At 39.2% G+C, this 22266-nt stretch overlaps 1 protein-coding gene across 1 annotated transcript; it reads left to right on the forward strand.

The window, feature by feature from the left end:
• The first annotated feature begins 13108 nt into the window (after nt 1–13108).
• STOX1 (storkhead box 1) lies at nt 13109–21122 on the forward strand. Its single transcript, XM_015816664.1, has 3 exons — nt 13109–13261; nt 16344–18573; nt 20348–21122. The coding sequence occupies exons 1-3, from the start codon at nt 13129–13131 to the stop codon at nt 20505–20507; spliced, it is 2523 nt and encodes an 840-aa protein (XP_015672150.1). The 5' UTR covers nt 13109–13128; the 3' UTR covers nt 20508–21122.
• The last annotated feature ends 1144 nt before the right edge of the window (nt 21123–22266 follow it).

A 22266-nucleotide genomic window follows, 5' to 3' on the forward strand; every position in this document is an offset into this window, starting at 1 on the left:
CTAGCATCTTCTTTAAGCCCGGCAAGATTGTTTTGGAAATATATTGTATATGGGGAGAACACAGACGTGTGCGTCATCTTGAGCTCCTTGAAGTAGGAGTAAATATATCTAAATTGGCGGTAAATGTACTTTATGTACACTATACATGGATGGTTCTTCTAGGAGTATAGTTATTCCTTCACATGTTGTGCCATTTCATGTTTCCCTGATGTAACAAAAAAACAAAAAACCCCAAACCAACAGTGTCTGGTCTACAGCTGATAAATCTCTTTTTGACTCCAGTTACTTAAAGAGATATTAAGTCTAAAATATTTTAAGGTAGGAATGTGGAAACATATTGAATTTCATTGTAGGCTGGATATATAACTTTACTGAAGTTGGGTTGTATGATAGAGCTCTGGACATCAAAATGAGTCAAACCAAATTCTTCTGAGACCCCATAAAATGTATAGCTAAATTTATTGGAACCATGTAAACTTTGAGATCTTGTTACTAATGGGAAGAACCATGAAATGTGAGGTTTGATGTGGAAAGTTGAGAGAAGTATAGGATTATACGGTGCTTTCAGCTTGTAAGAGTGTTTGGGCTGAAAGAATGGGAAGTAAGCTTTCAGGCCATAATATGGAAAATTGAACATGGTGGCTGGGTTGTAAAAGAGCAGCAGACTTTGCAGTCTTCAACGTGAAAGTCAGCCAGGAGCAGCCTGGGAGTAATTTTAGCACGAAGACCAATTGCTACAGATGAATGGCAATTTTTAAAGTCAAAGAAGGTGAACGTTTTTATTAAATACATTATTAGAAAATAATTGTACATTTAATTTCAGTGAAATGCAAATGAATATAAAATTTGTATTCTTCCTTATCCAGTGCCATGTTCTATTCCAAGGTGAAGTGTGAGCCTCACATACCCTGACCAAGAAATTAAGGCAGGTTTCCTTTAATATTCTTGGGGGTTATTGGTGACTTTGTTTTAAACCTTCTCTTAAACAATATATTCAGTAGTTTAGATTTTTGAATCATCACTTTGCTCATTCGCTCTACATGTCAAGATCTCAAAAAGTCTTTTAACTGCAAAGAGTCTCTTCTCGGTCCAAAGTTCATTGTGTTTGACAAGTCTCCAGGCTTTCTTTCTCGTATCCCCCCGTATCACAGATAGTCCATGACCTACAACAGTTCATTTAGGGACAGTTCAAAATTACAATAGCAATGAAAAAACTGACTTATGACCGTTTTTCACACTTACGACTGTTGCATTTCTCACACTTACGACTGTTATTGACCCCTGTCAGCTAGGACAGGGCTTTTCAACCTTTTCACCCATTGTACCACTTTTAGGATATGGCAACATCCGAGTACTACCAGTCGCCTAGCAAGGTGTCAAAAACTTGATAACCCCCCCCCAAAAAAAGGAAAAAAGTGATAAGTACAGATAGTCCTCGACTTACAAAAGTTCGCTTAGTGATTGTTCGAAGTTACTGAAAAAAGTGCCCCCCAAGCCACAGCCGAGCAAGACACCTGCCTGCCCACCCAGTGGCGCTCTTCCTCCTGTCCAAGGTTTTCATTGTTGTGAGCATTTCTGTTGAGGACTGGCAGCGGGGGTGGGGTGGGGGGTGTTTGGTTTTTATTCCCCCGTCTGCTGGGTGATTGTAGCAGGTTTTGGTCACTTCACATGACCCTGGGACGCTGTGACCATCATAAATATGAATCAGTTGCCAAGCATCTGAATGTAAATCACAAGACCCTGGAGATGCTGCAACATTCCAGGTGATTGGCGCTTCTTCTGGGCTCAGCAGAAGCGCCAGGATCAGCCCCGAGCTCCAGCTGGAGCCTGGTGCTGATCCTGGCGCTTCCGCTGAGCCCTGACAGCCCCGAAGAAGCGCTGATCCTGGCGCTTCTGCTGAGCCCTGACAGCCCTGCAGCTCCAGCCATCTCTCGCTCAGGCTTGTGCGGTGCTGCCACCGGTTCAGCTCATTCCCCTCCCCCGCTACCACTTTTCTAGGATGGTGGCGTACCACCTGCCAGGTGCCAATGTACCACAGGTAGTACCCATACCACTGGTTGAAAAGCCCTGAGCTAGGATGACGAAGAGGCTACTGGAATTGAGGAATAAGGAGGTGCCTTACTGTACTTTGTGCAGTTTAAATAAAAACAGAAAGAAACTTGGATGAAGGTGGCATTGCCAGAGAGTGTGACAAGGGTAGAGTAAAGGAGCAGGGCCTGACTAACGGATCCCTTTGCAAATGTTTCATCTGCTTCTACACCTACATAAACTTTCTGAAACTCTCTTTCTGGTGCAGCCCATCGTTCTTCATGGAAGGCCACCTTTCCAGAGAAGGCCAGGACGATGGGAACAGATAAGCTTCACTGCACTCCTATTTAGCTCTCAGCTTCCTTTCCAGGATTGTTTTACATGGTTATGTACCAGACCCTCCTCTGGTTCAGAACTTTTATCAGACAGGAGTTGAATGACTTTTTGTTAATCTGGTTGAAAATTAACCACTTTTTAAAAAAATTCTTGAGGGCCTTGAAATTAAACTTTGATCAAACAAGAATCCAGAGGTAGAAGCTTAATGGATGCAAGCTTGAACTTGTAACAGAGGCTTGTTCTAAATTGTTTGAATTTGAAGATCAGATGAAATTTTCCTGCAGTCACTTCTAAATACCTTGACAATTTTAGCAGTTAACATAAAAATTACATCAAAAACTTTTGATGAGGTGGGACAAGTAAATGAAATAAATGTAGGAAAATGTATATCCTAGATCAGTGATGGCGAACCTTTTAGAGACCGAGTGCCCAAACTGCAACCAAAAACCCATTTATGCATTGTCAGGTGCCGGGTGGGTGTGGCCCATTAGGTGGGTGTGGCCCATTGGGTGGGCGTGGCTGCGGTGGTAACGGCAGATTGGGTGGGACTAAAAAGTTCAATCAATCAATTCCAACTTTGCAAGATCTTTTTTTTCCCGCGAGAAGTTAAAATTGATTGATTGATTGAACCTTTTTTTTTTTTGCACACGGTGTCGGAGGCCTAAAGCGAAAAAGTTTTATAAAACCCAGCTGAAGGCCTAGGACTGGGGCGACGGTGCACATGCCCACAGAGAGGGCTCTGAGTGCCACCTCTGGCACCCGTGCCATAAGTTCGCCACCACTGACCTAGATTTTGATGTCTTATTTTTCCCCCCTGTTCACTTGTGTCTGATTCTTGGAGACTGCCTGAGAAGATCCCTGCATTTTTTTTTACTGCTTCTAAATTATTGCTTCCTTTCTAGGGCTGAGAGAAAGGTAGGACTATAACTCACAGTCTCCCGATTGGTAGCCTGATGCCTTCACCACTATGCTAAACTGGCTCTTTCATATATAATTAGAAGAATCATTTTGTCCTATTCATCAGAGAATTGTTATTTTTACAAAGAGAGTATCTGAGCTTGGGCCCAAAACCAAACATTTGTGAATCTTGCCTTAACTACTTCTTTTACCTTTAACCCAGCTGAATAAACCTCAAGTTTATCAGGCCACTGAGCACAGGTTTGAAAATGCAAGGAATAAAGTTCACATTTTTGTAATCATTTTTTCGTACTTTTTAATAGTGCTTTCTACATTCCTTGATGGTTTTAAATCTACATATTTATTTGTCTATCAATACATACATACATACATACATACATACATACATACATACATACATACATACATACATACATACATACATACGAGTGGCACAAAGAGCTATGGAAAGATATATGTTTGGCATTACAAGTCAAGATAGGAAGACCTGCATGTGGATTAGAACAGGGCTTTTCAACCTTTTCACCCATTGTACCACTTTTAGGATATGGCAACATCCGAGTACTACCAGTCGCCTAGCAAGGTGTCAAAAACTTGATAACCCCCCCCCCCAAAAAAGGAAAAAAGTGATGAAGTACAGGTAGTCCTCGACTTACAACAGTTCGCTTAGTGACTATTCGAAGTTACAATGGCATTGAAAAAAGTGCCCCCCAAGCCGAGCAAGACACCTGCCTGCCCACCCAGCGGCACTCTTCCTCCTGTCCGAGGTTTTCATTGTTGTGAGCATTTCTGTTGAGGATTGGCAGCGGGGGTGGGGTAGGGGGTGTTTGGTTTTTATCCCCCCTGTCTGCTGGGTGGTTGCAGCAGGTTTTGGTCATTTCACATGACCCTGGGACACTGTGACCGTCATAAATATGAATCAGTTGCCAAGCATCTGAATGTAAATCACAAGACCCTGGAGATGCCACAACATTCCAGCTGATGGGGGTTCTTCTGGGCTAAGCAGAAGTGCCAGGATCAGCACCGAGCTCCAGCCGGAGCCTGGCGCTGATCCTGGCACTTCCGCTGAGCCCTGACAGTCCCGAAGAAACGCTGATCCTGGCGCTTCCGCTGAGCCATGATAGCCCTGCAGTTCCAGCCATCTCACTCAGGCTTGTGCGGTTCAGCTCATTCCCCTCCCCAACTACCACTTTTCTAGGATGGTTGCATACCACCTGCCAGGTGCCAATGTACCATAGGTAGTACCCGTACCACTGATTGAAAAGCCCTGGATTAGAAAACAAACGAAAGTATATACAATATCATCAAGAGAGTAAAAGAATGGAAATGGAAATGGGGCTGGTCACATAGCAAGAAGAACTGATGGCAGGTGGACCAAGGCAGAGATAGAATGGATCTCACTTGATAAAAAGCGTCCACGAAAGAGTCCTAAAACAAGATGGATCAAAGACATCAGCAAGTATTGTGGTTATGATATTGGGTCAAATAGTTATTAAGGCAGGACTGCTGATACTTTTGCTATCATTTCTTCTTTCAGTTCTCTCCTACCAGAGGTTGAATGATAACCATCAAGGCTGGGAGTTTTTTTTCTTTTGATGTTAGGGTTAGATTTTTATTTTTTTCAAAACAGGCATTTTTTTCAGCCAGAATATGCATTTTCTGTTAACACTGAAAGCTCTTTAGATTCAGATCTAATGACCATGTGAATGGGTGAGTTCCAAGGAATAATAGAGCTTTAGGCTAGACTGGGTAGTGGAAAAACATTGAGGAGGAAGAAAACTTCAAACCATTTCTATACTTCTGCCAAAACAATTTCATGGGAATGCCTGCAATCTCACCAGGAGTGGAGTTTGATTTGATAGTTTTATTTTCCTTGTATATAACAGTGGCCAGCCAGATGCCTCAGGAATATTCAAAAGCAACAGAAAATAGATATAATTTACCTAACCTTTTTTTCTTTCTATCATGTGCCTTCATCCTTCAGTATTTCCTTAGCATTTACATAGCAAGTTATTTTCATTAATACTACTGGATTCTGAATTCTGTGGACCAAATCAAACAGACCAAAATCAAACAAAAATCTAGTTAGTGACAAGGATTTGTTTTCAAGAAGCAGCATACAGTGATCCTATGATTTTCTTTACATTTTAAAGAAGAAATTCTATACAAGTTTGTTGGATCTAATTTGGTTCTTACATTCATAAAGCTCAACCCAAAACTCCAAATTCAAACTCTGTTCCGATAGATTCAATTCCAGTTTATCTGCTGTCACTCATGATAAAGAATATTATGATGTAATTGTATTGTGATGTAAGATGCATGCTTTAAACTTTTTAACACCTTAGTTTTACATTTTACTCAGTTGCCTTAAGGATCATTCTTTGGTGAAAGGTTGAGATATAAATTTATTAAATAGATCAGTAAATTAAAGGTGTGTGGTGAAAGACACTCCTTCAGAATTTTAACTTCATCAATTATTGTAATAATGCCCAATAATGTATGTATGTATGTCAAGTGTAACAAAGACCAGGAAATTAAGAAAAGTATTAAAAATAAGGGCCAACTATGTTTGATACTTTGACTTTGGTTTTAAATAAGGTACAAGTACGTAACTAATTATTTTTGAAGGTTGTTGAAACATCTCAGAAATATATTCTGCAATTCTCCACTGCTAATGCTTCTGCCTATTTATTTTCTCAGCTTATGATTTTCTGCACACAAAGATATCTGGTTTTACAATAGAATCTAAATGGTATTGTAACAATGCGGGCTGGTTTGTTTGTTTGTTTTTTTTTGGTCAATAAACAGAAATTTCCAACAAACTCAAAAGAATGGGTTGCAGCTGGGGGTGGAGAAACAGAAATCCCTTTGGACCAAATTAAAGCACATCTACAAAACAAAATTGTGTATTTGTGGAAGTAAAAGAGAAAGCTTTAGTTAGACATTAACTTTGAAATGGAATGAGTATTCCTCATTATTCCCCTTCTTAAACCTTGAGTTAATCCTATACTGATGTTAATGAAGATTTGCTTCATTTGACAAAGGAGTAACTAGGGCCTAATAAATCCTGCTGACTAGATAGTTCTCACAGCATCTGTTTACTCTTCCTCCGACTCTTCATATGTTAATAAAGTAAAGAGCTGATCTTACATGTCCTGGCACACATACATTTCAAATCAACAATTAATGCTGTTTGCCATGGGGTGAAAAACACCGTTAGTAAAATTACATATAGTATGGTGTGGCTTCAGAAAATGAAATTAATATTTAAAAACAAGGGTTGCGTAAGGCTGCTTCGTTCCAGGTGCACCCAACCACCCAACTTTTCCTTTTTTGGACAAGTCCCCTGGGTGTTACCTTCCTCTCATCCCCAGTCCAAGGGTGAGATCAGTTTAAAGTTGCCCTTTTAATAGGATAGCATAGCAAACATCATTAGCTATTGCTTGCTTAAAGGCCCTGAAATTAAGCCAGTATTTTGGATCGGTCAAGGTAATGGACATGCAGCAGAGAGATCCAGAGTCAAATTGATCATGTAAGGAAAAAGAGGAGAAGGGAGCCTTAGGTATGCCATATGGAACTCTTGAAGAAAAGATGTATAGTATATCTAATAAATACGTAAATAAAAATATAAATGGTGTATTGGTGATTTGATGAATAATAGATGAACAAACATGAATTTAGCATATCACATGAAGTGGGGCTAGCAATGAAGAACGTGGTATTTGGCATTTGGACCAATTAAATGGCAATGGGTCGCTTGAAATCAGAAGAAACATAAGCAACAGCTACGTAGGAAAAAAAGAAGGAAGCATCAGTTCAAATAAACTGCAATTTGATATAAGGATACTCACTGACTCAGGGCTTTTTTTCTCATAGAACACCCAGAACGGAGTTCCGGCACGTTTTTTGGATGGAACCTTGTAGGGTAGGCAAGGCGGGTTGTATGACGTGTGTGAGTTCCGGCACCTTTTTTTTTTTTTTTTTACAAAAAAAGCACTGCACTGACTTATGACCATTCATTTAGCAACTCTTTGAAGTTACAGTGCCCTGAAAAAAATGACTTACGACCAGTTTCCTTGCATTTACAACTGTCACAAGGTCCCTACAGTAACATTCAGGCACTTGGCAATTGGCATGCATTTACAATGGATCAGGATTTGGAACCTTCCCAGCCAGCTTCTGACAAGCAAAGACAATGGGAGAACCCAAATTTGTTAAATGACCGCCTGATCTGCTTAACGAACATGACAAAAATGTCATAAAATCAATCATGGTTATGTGATACTCAATAACCACAATCCTTAGCAATGGAACTTCCAGTCCCAATTGTGGATCTAAGTCATGGGCTACCTGCACTGACTAGTGAATTATTGTAATAAACATATTTATTTAATCTTTAGTTTTCGTCTGTGATCAAAGACCAAGCCAGACTTGGAAGGAAACTTTATAACTTTGTGTAAAATTCTCAAGCAGTTAGGATTGGGAGATAATTTAATAGGCTTTCTGATTTAAGAAGTTATTCAAATTGTGAATTTGGTGAGCACAAGGAAGTTATCAAAATGTTAGTTACATATGGTCCTAAACCACAGTAAATTATTAAAACCCACTGAAATAATTGCAGCTACCTAGGACAGGGGTCTTCAAACTTGGCCCTTTTATGACTTGTGGACTTCAACTCTCAGAATTCCTTAGCCAGGCACGCTGGCTGAGGAATTCTGGGAGTTGAAGTCCACAAGTCATAAAAGGGTCAGGTTTGAAGACCCCTGACCTAGGACCAACTCCTTGTAAATAATTTAAATCCCATCAATTTCAGTGGGATTTTGAATGTTTAATTTTCTTTTGTGTTATGGATAAAATGTGACTTAGATTCTTTGATGTGTACATGTGCCTTCAAGTCAGTTTTGAATCGTAGCACCTGCCTGGACAAGTCCCTGCAGTTTTCTTGGCAACGTTCTCAGAAATGGTTTGCCTTGGTCTCCTTTTTTTTCTTCCTACAGGTGAGGAGTGGATTGGCTCCAGCAGCAGTTTCATCATCCTTTAATTATCTCTGGTTGTTTATTTCTTTTTCCTCCAGTACCCCCCTTCCCCCATTAAGAGGGAAGTCCAGAACTGGAAACATGTATCTTCAAAGTTGTGGATATCTTTGATGCCCTTAACACTCACTGTGAGGTGGACTTTGATATCTCCAGCAACCTTCAAAGATCTCCTTTAGATCTGGATTAATTATATGCATTTTTATCTTTTATTTCACCAGACTGTGTTTGAAAAAACTTCAGGTGCGGAGTTTGAGGGTGCAGTGCCAGGAGGAAGCATATTTTGAAATGTCTATAAGAGACAGCATACTTTTGTAGAGCTGAAATTTTTATATTTCTGCCTGCATTGATTATCTCGAGGGAAAAATGATGAAAGAAAAGGTTTTAAAAATAGGCCTAAGACCAAAGGTTGTTGTTACTTTCTGAATGATGCTCTGTGACAAAATTGTAATCAGGTAGCCTTCATATTACAAGCTCCTTTTGGAAGAGCCATATTTTGGTCTTAAATGTAACTTGTATTTACCTTTGATAACGTAGAGGTGACATTGAATTCCCACGAAGAACAGAGCTGTTGATCATAACACTGAAGAGCTGAGTTACGCCACATTTGAATTGGAATAAAAAATAGAAATGTAATATCTGCTCAGTCGAGGCACTGCTAATCCAGCACTGCTCAAGTTTCAGGGATTCAAACAAAACATCTCTTTATGTGGGTGAAGTGTGTCTAGAAACTTTTTGTCCATGGTGTATTTTTTTTTATCTGACTCCTGTAATGAAAATGACTTTCCCACATTTGAGTTTCACTCTATGCCCCAAAAATGTGTTATCTGGTTTTGTGTATGCAATTAGCTGCCTTGTATAAATGGGTAAAATCATTTGTGCATCAATTATACATTAATTTTTGGCAAGTTGCCTAGACTGCTTCAGTAAATAAATCCCCTTTCTCCCCTCCCCAATTCCACACACCGCCTCCCCCATATTTTAACAATCAGCAGGACTTGGATTTGGTTTCCGTCATGAATGACAGGTTTCCTCTTTCTCAAGGCCAAAAAAAATATTCTTGGTAAGCTTTAAAGATAAGTTAGAAGTTGTGTTTCATTTCCTGCTAAGATGATGATAAGCAGTATATATTTAGCACCACTTCTTCCTATATGATTTTTTGATGCTAGATTATTCAAGCATATACGGTAGGACTGTTGAAGTGGGGAAGAGACGCTAATTGAAATTTGTACAGAAGGAAAGCTGACTGATTTCTTTTTTAGGAGTATTGGAAATTTTTTGAAGGTGACCCTTTTTATTTCTCAGAAAAGAAATCATGTGGAATTTGCTTATGTGGTGCCAGTTGTTAAGAATTGAAGAAAACTTAAGATTTGCAAAGTAGATACGAATCCATGAAATAATGGTGATGTTCACTAAGCTCTCCATTTCCATGATGCATTCTGAAATGTTCCGGTTAATCAACGGGTGTCAAACTCGATCGCGTCACGTGATGTATCGTGACGGTTTTTGCCTTTGTGGAGCCAGGGTGGGCATGGCCTGTGCATGACGCATGATGCATCTGGGCCACCAGTTTGACACGCCTGGTTTAATCTATTTCCTCTCCCTTGATCCATATTGTTATTTGTCTGCTGAGAAAAAGATTTTGGAATTGTGGTTTGTAGGACCTGATATGACTTCTGTCCAGTGATAGGCTGGGCAAAGAGAAGGCTTTGAGGCCGATGAAATTGTTCTGCCTCTGTTAGGGTTAAGGCCTTTGAGTCAGTTTCCACTATACCCCATAATAACATCAGATAAATACTAATCATGAAATGATTCAAGCCCATTTTCTGCAGTCACTAGAGCAGAGGTCCCCAACCTTTTGGGCACCAGGGACCAGTTCCGTGGAGAAAGATTTTTCCTTGGACTGGAGAGTGCGTGGTTTTGTGTGCTGCCTGCATCTCGCGGATGGAGCTTTGCTTGTTTCCACAGCCCGGTTGCTGGTATGCCACGGCCCGGTACTTGTCCACGGACCAAGGGTTGGGGACCCCTAGACTAGAGCACAATTAGTGTTGTCTTCTTAATTGCTTTTCCTTTCTACAGATATTGGACTGTAATCATAATATTAAGACTTGGTTTCTCTGACTAATAAGGTTGCTGACTTCAGATCAGCAGAGAGAGCCAGCTTCTACTGCAGAGTGAAGATTGTGAAGAAAATTGGAAAATACAGTATCTACCATTCATGTCCATTCAGATATATTGATTCTAAATTAAAAATCAGTTTGCTTGCTGGGATTCCACTACTGTACTCTTTCATTAGCACAAACCTGTGAATCTGAGTCCAAAAAACACCATTATCTTTCAATATGTTTGTAATTTTTCCATCTTGATAGAATTGCTGCTGCTGTTATTTTACATATTTTCCTTCTATTTACTTAGGTTTGGTTTTTTTCCTTCTAGTCTTTGTAATCCAAATCTTGTGCAAGAACAATGCACCAAACGACTGAATCCTTAAACATTTTATATATATAAAAAAACGGTTACAGGAATTGGGTTTGTCTAGATTCTAGACCAGTGAAAAGCACTAGAGGTGACATGATAGCAGTGTTCCAATATCTAAGGGGCTACCACAAAGAGGAGGTCAACTTATTTTCCAAAGCACCAGAAGACAAGAAACAAAGGATGGAAACTAATCAAGGAGAGAAGCAACCTAGAATGAAGGAGAAATTTCCTAACAGCGGGAACAATTAATCAGGGGAATAGCTTGCGTTCAGAATTTATAGGTGCTCCATCACTGGAGGCTTTTAAGAAGAGATCGGACAGCCACTTGTTTGAAATGGTATAGAGTCTCCTGCTTGAGCAGGGGGCTGGACTAGAAGACCTCCAAGGTCCCTTACAACTCTGTTATTCTGTTATTTCCTATGTAAGGAACTTTTACAATACAGCACTGAGAAAATAAATCATCCAGAAAGAATAAAAACAGTTAAGGTGTCCTTTCCAGGTAATTGTGAAACCAGTTTTGTTTACAGTAATCGGTTCCATGTGTGTTTGTGTGTGTGTGTGTACTTGTGGGTGCGTGCTTCTATTTCATACAAAGCAAGTGGACCCTGATTTATATCCCTGGTAGGAGTAACCTAGCAACGTCACTGAGGAAGTTATTCTCTGGAAGCTCTCTCAGGGCATTCTGTTAAACATAAGCGAAGCAATTGGTAAAACAGAGGTCAAGAACCATTTAACAGCTTCTTCAAAAGGGACTATTGTTTTTTGTTGACTTAAGAAAAGTGATCTCAGAGATTTTTTTTTTAAGCCTTTAGCTGTAAATTGTGAGAGAAGATTAGAAGATTAGCATTGCTGTAGTTTCTAAGTCCAAATTGTATCATGTTGCTTACATATCTTAGAAAAGGGTCTTATAACAATCTCTAAGCTAACATATAGGTTGGATTCTTCATATAATTTCAGGAAAGGCTTTGTCAGGTGGGTGTTTTTAAAATATGAACAGAATAAATAGAGATCTGAAATACTATGCACTTCTGTGCTAAGGATTTGAATAAGTGCATTTGCCTACATTATTTCTTTCATGAAAGTTAAAAGATTTAGAGTTGTACAGTTACCGATAACTGCAGATGTTGTTTAATCCAACCTTCTACATACACAACTGCTTTTAAAACTTCTTTTAAAAGAAATTTTCTTCACTATCAGGAAATTTCTTCACTATCAGGAAATTTCTCCTTATTTCCAGGTTGAATCTCTCCTTGATCAGTTTCCATCCGTTATTCCTTGTCTGGCCTTCAGGTGCTTTGGAAAATAGGTTGACTCCCCTCCTCTCTGTGACAGCCCCCCAAATATTGGAACTTGTTTCCGATTGCAAAATTAAGGATGAAAGTGAATGTGACATGTCTCTGAATTTCAAGCCACATCGATTCCTGCTCTTCAAAATTTGTGGAAATCCTTCATAAAAAAAAAAAACCCGTACAACTGAAAAATGGGCATTTTTAGAATTGTGAAATGTCAGTTTGGGGTTATTTTTTTCACATGCTGAGAATTGTGTAAGTTGTGGTCTGGAAGTAGCTTGCTCCCAAGAGGCTTTCTACCACCAGAAGGAAAATATTTATAGCTCAGGATTGAAATGAGGGGTCCTTGATGCTCTCTGAGCTTCTTTTTTTTCTTGCAGATATTTCATTACTAGGTAACACCATCATACTAGTAAGGAGTGGGGTTTGCTCTCAGTTTATGTTCTACTGGCTTGCCCTGTCAGTGTTGATGAGTGTAGTCTTCTTTCACTGGGCTGTTTGCTATTTACCTTCTTCCGCAATTCCTTGTTTGGGTATTGTTTACTTCTTGATTGTTGGTCTGATGTTAGGGTTAGAATATAAAGTGAGAGCAAACCCCACTCCCTACCAGCACTGCTAATGTTACCTAGTTTGGGTAATAAAACATCTGCAAGAAAATAAATCAAGCTCAGAGAGCACCAAGGACAACTCAAGAGGCTTTCTACTCCAATTCTTACACTTAACAAATTCACAAAAATGTAAACAAATATCCCTCCTCAAATGTTTAATTTTGACACGTCATCATAATCTCGTTCTAAAATGTTGCTTCCTGTTGTGCTCAGCTGCAGTCTTTTCCTGCAGAACTGGCAGCAGGTTTTATTAATATTTGATTGATCATTAGCTATTTTCTGTCCATTTTTTTCAGACCAACTTTAAAGCTTAGCTTTTGAAATGGCAGCGGGGGGAGGGGGGAGGACAAAATATTCAAAAGTACAGAAATTAATTTTTTTGCTTGTGTCTCCCCTCCTCCCCTTTTTTTCATTGTAGGTGATGTCTCTCCAGTGCATATGAATCCAATTTCCCAGTCTCAGTTTGTTCCCTTGGCAGAAGTCTTGTGTTGTGCTATATCTGATATGAATGCAGCTCATATTACAGTTACACAGGAAGCCTTATTGCATCAGTTGGGAAAACACTACCCAGGTAATCAGCTAAATCAAGGGTTGTGGATATTGAATCTAAACTTTCACTTCAGGCTGCAGAGAGCAGAGTGTAATGCTGGATACTGTCTGGGAACGGGGAAGCCATTTTAATTCCCTTTGCATATCAAAATGTAAAACAAAAGTCTCCTAACTTGCTTTGTGTCATCCTAAGAGTGGTAATATAAACCTGGAAATACACATTGGAAGCTTCCTTGGTATCACTGCCATTTTTGCAGCTCAAACCTCAAAGTGACACCAGCTCTTCCCAAGATACACATAGTGCCTCTGTACCCAGTGAGCACATGGAGATGTGCAGCCTCTTCCCACACATTGTGATGGCAAGAATAGCTCGTTTCCAGCAAAAGACATGTCAGCATCTTTCTCCTCTCCCTGTTATTTGGCCCTCTCTCAGCTGGCTACCCAGCAGTGACTCCAGAAAATTGTTCCCCTGGCTGCAAAGTGCTTCCAGATGTTGCTAAAAGGTGCTAATAATGACATATAAAGCCATATGTGGCATGAGACTGAGATTTGAGGGACCGTCGTTCCCTGGTTACATCTGCCTGTCCCATCAGATCCAGCAGGAGACGCATATTACAGGTTCCGTCTATTAAGGTGTGTCATCTGATGGGCTCTTTTCCATCCTGGCACTTTTTCTTTGGAACATCATTCCCTGGAAATTCAGATTGGCCCCTGACTTTAGGAGAAACTGTTAGCAATGGTGAGCCTTGCAAGTAATTGTGCAGATAGGCATTGACTACCAATCCTAACTGAGACGAAAATTTCTATTGCTAAGCAAGACAGTTGTTTTGCCCCATTTTACAACCTTTCTTGCCACAGTAGTTAAGTGAATCACTGCAGTTGTTAAGTTAGTAATAACAGGGTTATTAAGTGAACCTGGCTTCCCTCTTGACCAGGGGTAGGCAACCTTGGCTCTTTTATGACTCGTGGACTTCAACTCCCAGAATTCCTGAGCCAGCATGGGGGAAACTATGGCCCCCTCATGACTCGGGGACTTCAACTCCCAGAATTCCTGAGCCAGCATGGCTCAGCTTGGAAACCTCTCCCTTTCTCCTCAGCATGGCTGGCTCAGGAATTCTGGGAATTGAAGTCCACGAGTCATAAAAGAGCCAAGGTTGCCTACCCCTGCCCTCGACTTTGCTTGTCAGGTCGCAAAAGGTGATCACATGACCCCAGGACTCTGCAACCATCATAAATATATGCCAGTTGCCAAGCAGCTAAGTTTTGGTCACGTGACCCTGGGGATACCGCAGTGGTCTTGTGAAAAACTGTCATAAATAATTTTTTCCAGTGCTGTTGTAACTTTGAACTGCCACTGAAGGAATCGTTGTATGACGAGGACTATCTGTACTGAATAGGATGTAGGCTAGGTGTTCACCTGCGGACTGTGATCATTTTGTGTTTGAGTTTTTAATAGTGGTTCTAATGCAGTTGTGCCTTTATTTCTACTTTTTGTTGGTTTTAACTGTTGGGAGTCACCTAGAATCATGCATGTGAGATGGACAGCTATTCAAGTCAAGAAAACATGTTACCTAACACAGAGGTCACTGAATTATTAAGTCCGGGGTTAGCAGATAGCTTAGGGAATACATCCAATGAAAAGAAAACCTCTTAGTTCTAACAAGAGAGAGTAACTTTGTTTGCTTTCATGGCCACCCAGATTTCTGCAGTCCAGTATAACCCTAGGATTGACCAAGCAGTTTGTTCCCTAGCCCCAAAAGCAGTTCCAGTAACTTGCGTGGTAAAGTATTATGGTTCTTCCGCTTGATGCTTTTAAAAGAAGTTCAGGGTCAATGAACATGCAGTGAATGGGTCTACTAATCACAAGCTTCCATTGGAAGAAGCTGTGGTCTACCTACAGTAGGTCATTTGCAATGTTTATTATGTATTTGCTGCCCTCTCTTGTCCAACTGGGAGAAAGCATCCTACTACTGGCATTTAAAGATAAAATCTATGCCACATTGGACTCCTGAGTATACAGTTGTTTCCATATAAAAGCTTGAAAGTGTACAATCCAAGAGGGATCTGGAACATTTTAATATGAAGTGCTTTTGTTTTAAATCCCGGTCAAGATACTCCATTTTATTTATCTCTTTCCCTTTTCTTTTTCATCACCGTAGTCAAACTCAGTGTCTTCAACAAGCAGTGAGTATCTTTATTGCTTGTGGGACTGTCCTGATAGTTTTACCTGTATTTAGGCATTTTTATAGCAAAAGTTGTGCTGTATAAAAAAAGAAAGCCTTATATTTTTTCCAGTTAGATGCAAAATGTAACTTAAGTATATAAATTACAGATCAGCTCTATTAGTACAGTTGAATTGCAATAAATGAAATTACATTCCAGCCAGCTCAAGATATTTTTATGCTCCAGTTGAAGAATGTGTGTTTCCCCTCCAGAAAATATAATTTGTTACTTAACATATCTCCAATCAGCTTCCTGAGAGGGTTACCTCCATCAGCCTAAAGGTAGACTAAGGGCCCAGATTTTATTATTGCTAGCAATTTATGAATATCGTCTGTTTATGGGAAGTTTGAAGCTTTGTGAATGCACTTTAACTTGCATTTTGAAGCACTTTTTTGAATTCAGATCCAAAGTATAGCTTATGGTATATGCTTTACCGCATTTTTGCAATAGCAATCTTTTTCTGATATTAATTTGTTCATAGCCTTCTGTTATTTGATTTTCTTTATGATGCAATTCTTTTCCTTAATAGACAGCATGGCCAGTGGGAATTACAGCCCATCACACAGTGGGGGAATAATATCAACTTAAAACTCTTATTTGGTCTTTTTGATTAGGAATCTTATCTGTGTGCAGTAAGGGTTTCAGATTTGTTTTTCATTTTCTAAAGACACTGTATGTGTATTTATGAATAAAGAAGACCTCATTGAAACAAATGACATTTAATTCTGGGGGAAAAAACATAGGATTATATTAGCATAGAGGGCCTTTTTCATAACTTAACTGTGAATGCGAATATGGCTGGAATCTAAAATATATGGCTGGAATCTAAGATATTTTAAATGTTGAATGAATACTAATAAAGATTTTTATCCTTATTCTAGGTATTGCAACTCCCACCCATGATATTCTCTATAGTACTCTTGGGATGCTAATTAAAGAGCGAAAGATATACCATACTGGGGAAGGATACTTCATAGTAACCCCAAATACCTATTTTATCTCTGGTAACAACAAGAGGGCCTTACTGGAAGACACATGCCTTCCTGAGCCTTCTTTCACATACCTGTTAAGCATGGAAGATGCTGCAGAGCTGACACCAGATCCTTTGCCTGTTGTATCGCATTGTAGATCCTGTTACTGTTTCCTTGGGCACAACGAAGTGAAACCAACAAAATGTCAGGAATTAGTTAGCCAGGAGCCAAACGGGAAAAGTCAAAAAGATTCCTGTGAATCTTCAGTTCCAAAACCAAGTACAGAGTCACTTGCTGATGGAATCACCCACCCAGTACTTTCTGCGAAGGGAAAAGATAAGGCTAAAAAGTTTAGTCTTAGCCTCTTTTGGCGCAACACTTCCAAGAAAGAAAAAGCTAAGAAAGGCCACTCTACATTTTCTGCTCAGTTTCCTCCTGAGAAATGGCCAGTCAGAGACGAAGAAAATTTGGAGAACATTCCGCGGGATGTTGAACATGAAATCATCAAGCGCATCAATCCCGTATTGACTGTTGACAACTTGACTAAACATGCAGCACTAATGCAGAAAATCGAAGAACAGAAGAAGTATATTAGCAAAGGAACCTCTACGGAAGTACTAACCACGAAGCACAAATATATTTCAAAAGCACACAGTTGGAAAAAACAGAACAAAGCAGCAAAGTGTCACCGAAAGGGGCAGCATATTAAAGAAAAACGAGGGAAATATAAAACTAGTGAATTGGTACTGGCTGATGGAAATTTGGCGAGCTCTGTTGAACATCCATTATGTCCTCTTACAAGTGAAATGATGGTTTGCAATAGAGAGCTGGCTGATGATGCATTAGATGTGGAGCCTCACTTTTTATATAAAAGGGAAATTAACAATCCATTTCAAGATATTCCAAATAGAAGGAATAAGTCGTCAAAAGGTTATAAAAGTCAGAAAAAATGTGACATAAACTCCAAGGCTGTTAGATCAGAGAGGCATTGTTCATGGTCCCAGTCTTTAGATTCCTCAAGAACCATGGACTGTAAAGCTAAAGTCTCTCTCTCTGGGAAATGTGATGCTGAAGATGAGAAAAAGAAACACTCAGGTCGCCAGCAGTGCCAAGCTTTACGAACAAATGGCACACACAGATCCTTGGCAGAGAGAGCCACTTGTAAGTGTAATCTGCAAAGAGGGACAGACTCCCAAAATACAGTGGAGATGCAAGAGGCTTCTAACATTTACCCTACATTCAGAAATGAAGAAGAGAAAAAGCATCCAGAAAAATCTATTCAAACGCACTGTGATAAAGCACACAGGTGCAATTTACCAAGTCAGCATTCAGATTGCCATCTTCCCACTGATGCAGGTATTATCTGCCAATTTAAACAGGCGGAAGGCGTTGCTGCACACAGACAACAGGATTTTAAGAGTGAGATACAGTGCAAGAGCACAAGCACATGGCTTGAGTCTGTGAATCCGCAGTACGAGGGATTCATTTTTGATGATCCAGTTCAGTATCAAAAAGTGGATAACGAGGGTGCTTATAGTCCTCTGTATAATGACCTTGTCCAGGAAGAAGAAATTGAATCATCCAAATTGAAATCTTATCAGCTCCGATATAGAGTGGAGTCAGAAAAATGGAATAACTTAACAGAAGACACGAATCCAAAAGTATTGGAAAAAGAAACAGCTGATCCTGCCTTTCGAAGCTACCCAAATGATGCAGATACTGTTGATACCTACCAACAGGAAGAAAGTGGTTTTCTTAGTCAGAATAAATCGAAGGATAGCTTAAAGGAATATGATAAAATGAACTTTGAAGGGGAAACTTGTATGTGCCATCAGGTGTCTTCTAAAAACAACGAAGAGAATGAGGGTGTTTATGATCAAGGTCAGAGAACTGATAATACCGTGCAAGAAGTGGACAACAGAACTTGGGAGAAGTCAGCAAACCAAGTGGCTATGGAAACAGCTTCCTTGGTGTTGTCATCCAAAGACTGGCAAATCAAAACAAACCTTGTGGGAATACGACAGTCATTTGATAACACAGATGACGCTCCTCTAGATCGGGGAATCCAGCATGACCAAAACCACTTGCACGGCACAGGAAACCAGAGTATAACAGGAGATAGTGGGATAGATTCTCCCAGGTAAGGACAAACATGGGGGTGCTATTTCTATTGCACACCTCCATCTATTATACTTAGTCTGGGTCTTCAAAGTTAGGCATACTGGAAAAAAATGTTAATTGAATTGTTGAATTTGATTTTTTTTCATCTCTACCTACTCATGAACTTAGTCCATTAACTAGAGCAGGGCCTACTGATCTGCTCAGATAACATCACTATGGCGAGAGCTGCTTTGATTGCCAGTTGGCTTTCAGTTGCAAATCAAGGTGTTGGTTGTCACCTTTAAAGTCCTACTGCCCTGACACCTGACCAGGCTTGTGTTTCTACTTGTCCAATAATACCTGGTAGGAAGCGTACGTTTCAAATCCATCCTGAGGAATTGTCTTTTGTCAGGGATCACAAGACATGCATTGCCTTTTCTGTTATTGTCTCTCCTTTGAAACAGCACTCTCCTCAAAATTAGGTCACCACCATCCCTTTTGCCATTCAGGAAAGTCTGTGGAGATTTTCAACCATGCAGGGTGTCAACGCTGCAAATACTGTATATTTTTGCTTTGACAATATGCAGAACTGTCTGGTATTTTTAGAGTTAATGCAGAGCAGAAGAGGGAGGAGGGAAAAGCTCGGGAAAGAGAGAGGAAGGGAATCTTTGACCTTCACACTAATTGGATAACTGTGATATATGACAGCTAATTTAGGGAGGGAACATGCTGATAATTTAACTGCTCAGAGGAAGAGAATTTAGATCTTAGCATACCTTCGTTCCGTGCCGACATTTTGTAACAATAAATGACTTTTAGGAAAATCATGCCTGGAAGTTCTTTGAAGTGTTTCATTAGCCGGAACCATAACACAGGGCATGGTTGTCCCATATCTGTTTTCCCCCCAAAAGCAACTGGACTTTCCGGGGTGTTTTCTTTGAAAATGTTTCGGTTCAGAACCGAAGAAACCTCTTGGGTGAGAAGTGAAATGTTTTCAAAGAAAACACCAAGAAAGTCCACTTGTTTTTTTGGAAAAAACAGATTTGGGATGTAGGACTTGATAGTACGCATATATCATCCTCCCCTAGCAATATGTGACTCTTGTTTTCCTGATTTTTTTCCCCTCATTGCGTTAACAAATAGGAAGGTTTATTGTTGTTACTGGATTTTGGTATGTTCAGCTATCTTAAAGTAATCAGTCAATATATACTGTAGCTCTCATCACAAGCCTGGATTAGGCTAGTTGTAGGTGGTGGGAGTATGTTTCTACAACCTGGGAAACAAGCATTGAGAGAGGCAATTTACAAGTATTTTGGCTGCAATTGGTATTTCAGGCCCAGAAAACTAACAAGATCAGGCAGGATGGATATGAACTGGTTACAGTGCAACAGCCTACTGCAGGGGTCCTCAACCTTGGCAACTTTAAGACTTGTGGACTTCAACTCCCAGAATTCCACAAGTCTTAAAGTTGCCAAGGTTGAGGACCCCTGGCCTACTGGGTTATGTTCCCCGATACTTGGAAAAGTATGTTTTCCAAGGATTTGGGTAACTTTATAGAACAGCATGTAAATATGGAAAACATTCTATATGTGAACATTTCTGGAAGCTAAATGACTATAAAACTATATAAAGAAACCTTAAAAATGAAAGACTTTTAAAAGGATTTTTGGATGAACCACCTTCATACAGCCAATATTTTTTTTTCTAAAAGCTTTGGCGTTGTCTGATATTTTTTTAAGAACATTTGTTATGAATAATGAGCTATGGATCAGCCTCTTTGTGAATCTTTTGTCTCAAAAATACCATTCTTTCAGAACACAAAGTATGGTATCTGCTAATTCTGTCATCTCTTATGGACTGAAGAAAAGAAGCAGCTTCCTCAAGAACTTAGAGGAGATAGAGAAGATTTTGCACGGCAGAAACTCTCTTACCCCAAACTCCTTGCTTCAGTTGACACCAGTGATGAATGTTTAATTTTTCCTCCTTTTTTAATCAAGTTTGTAAGTCTGTTTGTAAATCTAATGATGTATTTGCTGTAAATGTCTTAAACTAACACATGTGCTAATATAGCTAAGATGTTGGCTATTTCTTCCATAAAATGTATGAATACTTTGTAATAAACATTTTTACTGTTTTTTACTGCTGTTTTTGATAACAATAAGTTCAGATCCTAGTAACTTCAGGGATGGCACAGTAATGATTTGACTTTGCTTTTTGCGATTTTTTTCCTATTGTTGTTGTTGTTGTTTATTTACACATCTGAATGATTATTCGAACCCAATGTTTAAAGTGGGGCATAGGGGAACTCACATTTTTGAGAGCTGAAAACAATTTTGAAGAGAAAATACTATACACTACTTGCTAGTTAGGATCCTGAAGAGGAAATCATAGGCATATGTATAAAAACCAAAACATTTGCAAGTAGAAATTGTAAAGTTAGATTTGTATATCCTAAGAAAGTCAAATCATATTTTAGATCTTAGATACATCTAGAATGTGCCCAATTTGTCCCTTCAGTGTACCATGGATACCCCACTAATCTTCTTCAACTCAGGCAATTAGTTATCTCACTCTTGGAGAACTAAGAAAAAAAATTGTGTGTTTATTCATTAGTTTATGTGAAATACATTTCTTTTAAAATAAAGCTAGATGTATTAGGATGGTTATTATTATTACTACACACAATATGATTTTTCTCCAATTCTTTGTCTTCTGTTCTACTATCCCCTGGTATTGCCACATCAATTATCCACGCTGTCTTCTTTTCAACCAGTTAAATATTATGTGTCATGAGCCAAGACTTTTATTAGTTTTCATTTAGGAATCCCGCAATATTTTAATCTGTTCATTCTTGATGAATTTTTAAACCCACTAATTTTTCATTACAGGTAGTCTTCAACATGTGACCACAATTGAGTCCAAAATTTCTGTTGTTGAGAGAGACAGTTAAGTTAATTTTGTCCCATTTTCTTGCCACAGGTGTTAAGCGAATCACTGAAATTGTTTAGTAAGTAACAAGTTTGTTAAATGAATCTGGGTTCCCCACTGACTTTGCTTGTCAGGTCACAAAAGATGATTACGTGACGCGGGACACTGCATCATAAATACATGCCATTGCCAAGCGTTTGAATTTTGATCATGTGACCATGGGGTTGCTGCAGTGGTCATAAATGTGAAAAATGGTCATAAATCACTTTTTTCAGTGACATAACTTTGAACAGTCACTAAATGAACTGTTGTAAGTCAAGGACTACATAATTTTTACAGATGTTCCAGTAAATAATTTTGGCGACTGTGTTAGATTGTTGTTTACAATCAGTTTTGTGTCACCTTGCATAAACTCATATATGATCCATGTTTCTTCTGCTTCTTTACGCAATATATATTTTGAATCATTTGATAATTTTTCAATTCTGGCCTCAATTGCATTAATTCAAATAGTTTACTCTTGGGCAGCCAAAATCAAGCTTTCAGTTTCTTTAATGTTCCAGTTGTAAGCCATTGACAGGTTTTATCTTTATACACTTTCCCCTCAATTTTTTTGTAGTAATTGACCATGTAATGCTTTTCCTTGTCAGCATTCTGTTTGTGTTTTTATTACATTATTTTGATACTCATCTTCTGTTTTCTGTACATTCATTAAGAAACAGTTTTCATTTGAATCAATGCTTGTCTTTCATATAATCAGCCAAGGAACACTTATTATTAAGTTACCATCAAATATAAATGCCTT

Source organism: Protobothrops mucrosquamatus, unplaced genomic scaffold (genome assembly GCF_001527695.2).
Source record: "Protobothrops mucrosquamatus isolate PMUCROS unplaced genomic scaffold, P.Mucros_1.0 scaffold479, whole genome shotgun sequence".
In the NCBI taxonomy this organism is placed as follows: domain Eukaryota; kingdom Metazoa; phylum Chordata; class Lepidosauria; order Squamata; family Viperidae; genus Protobothrops; species Protobothrops mucrosquamatus.

What these genes read in the sequence shown, in the direction of transcription:
- STOX1 (XM_015816664.1), top strand. Translation starts at nt 13,129, where the DNA reads ATGAATCCAATTTCCCAGTCTCAGTTTGTTCCCTTGGCAGAAGTCTTG. An exon ending in GTTGGGAAAACACTACCCAG is followed by an intron (nt 13,262 to 16,343) that starts GTAATCAGCTAA and finishes TCCTTATTCTAG; the next exon opens with GTATTGCAACTCCCACCCAT. An exon ending in AGTGGGATAGATTCTCCCAG is followed by an intron (nt 18,574 to 20,347) that starts GTAAGGACAAAC and finishes CCATTCTTTCAG; the next exon opens with AACACAAAGTATGGTATCTG.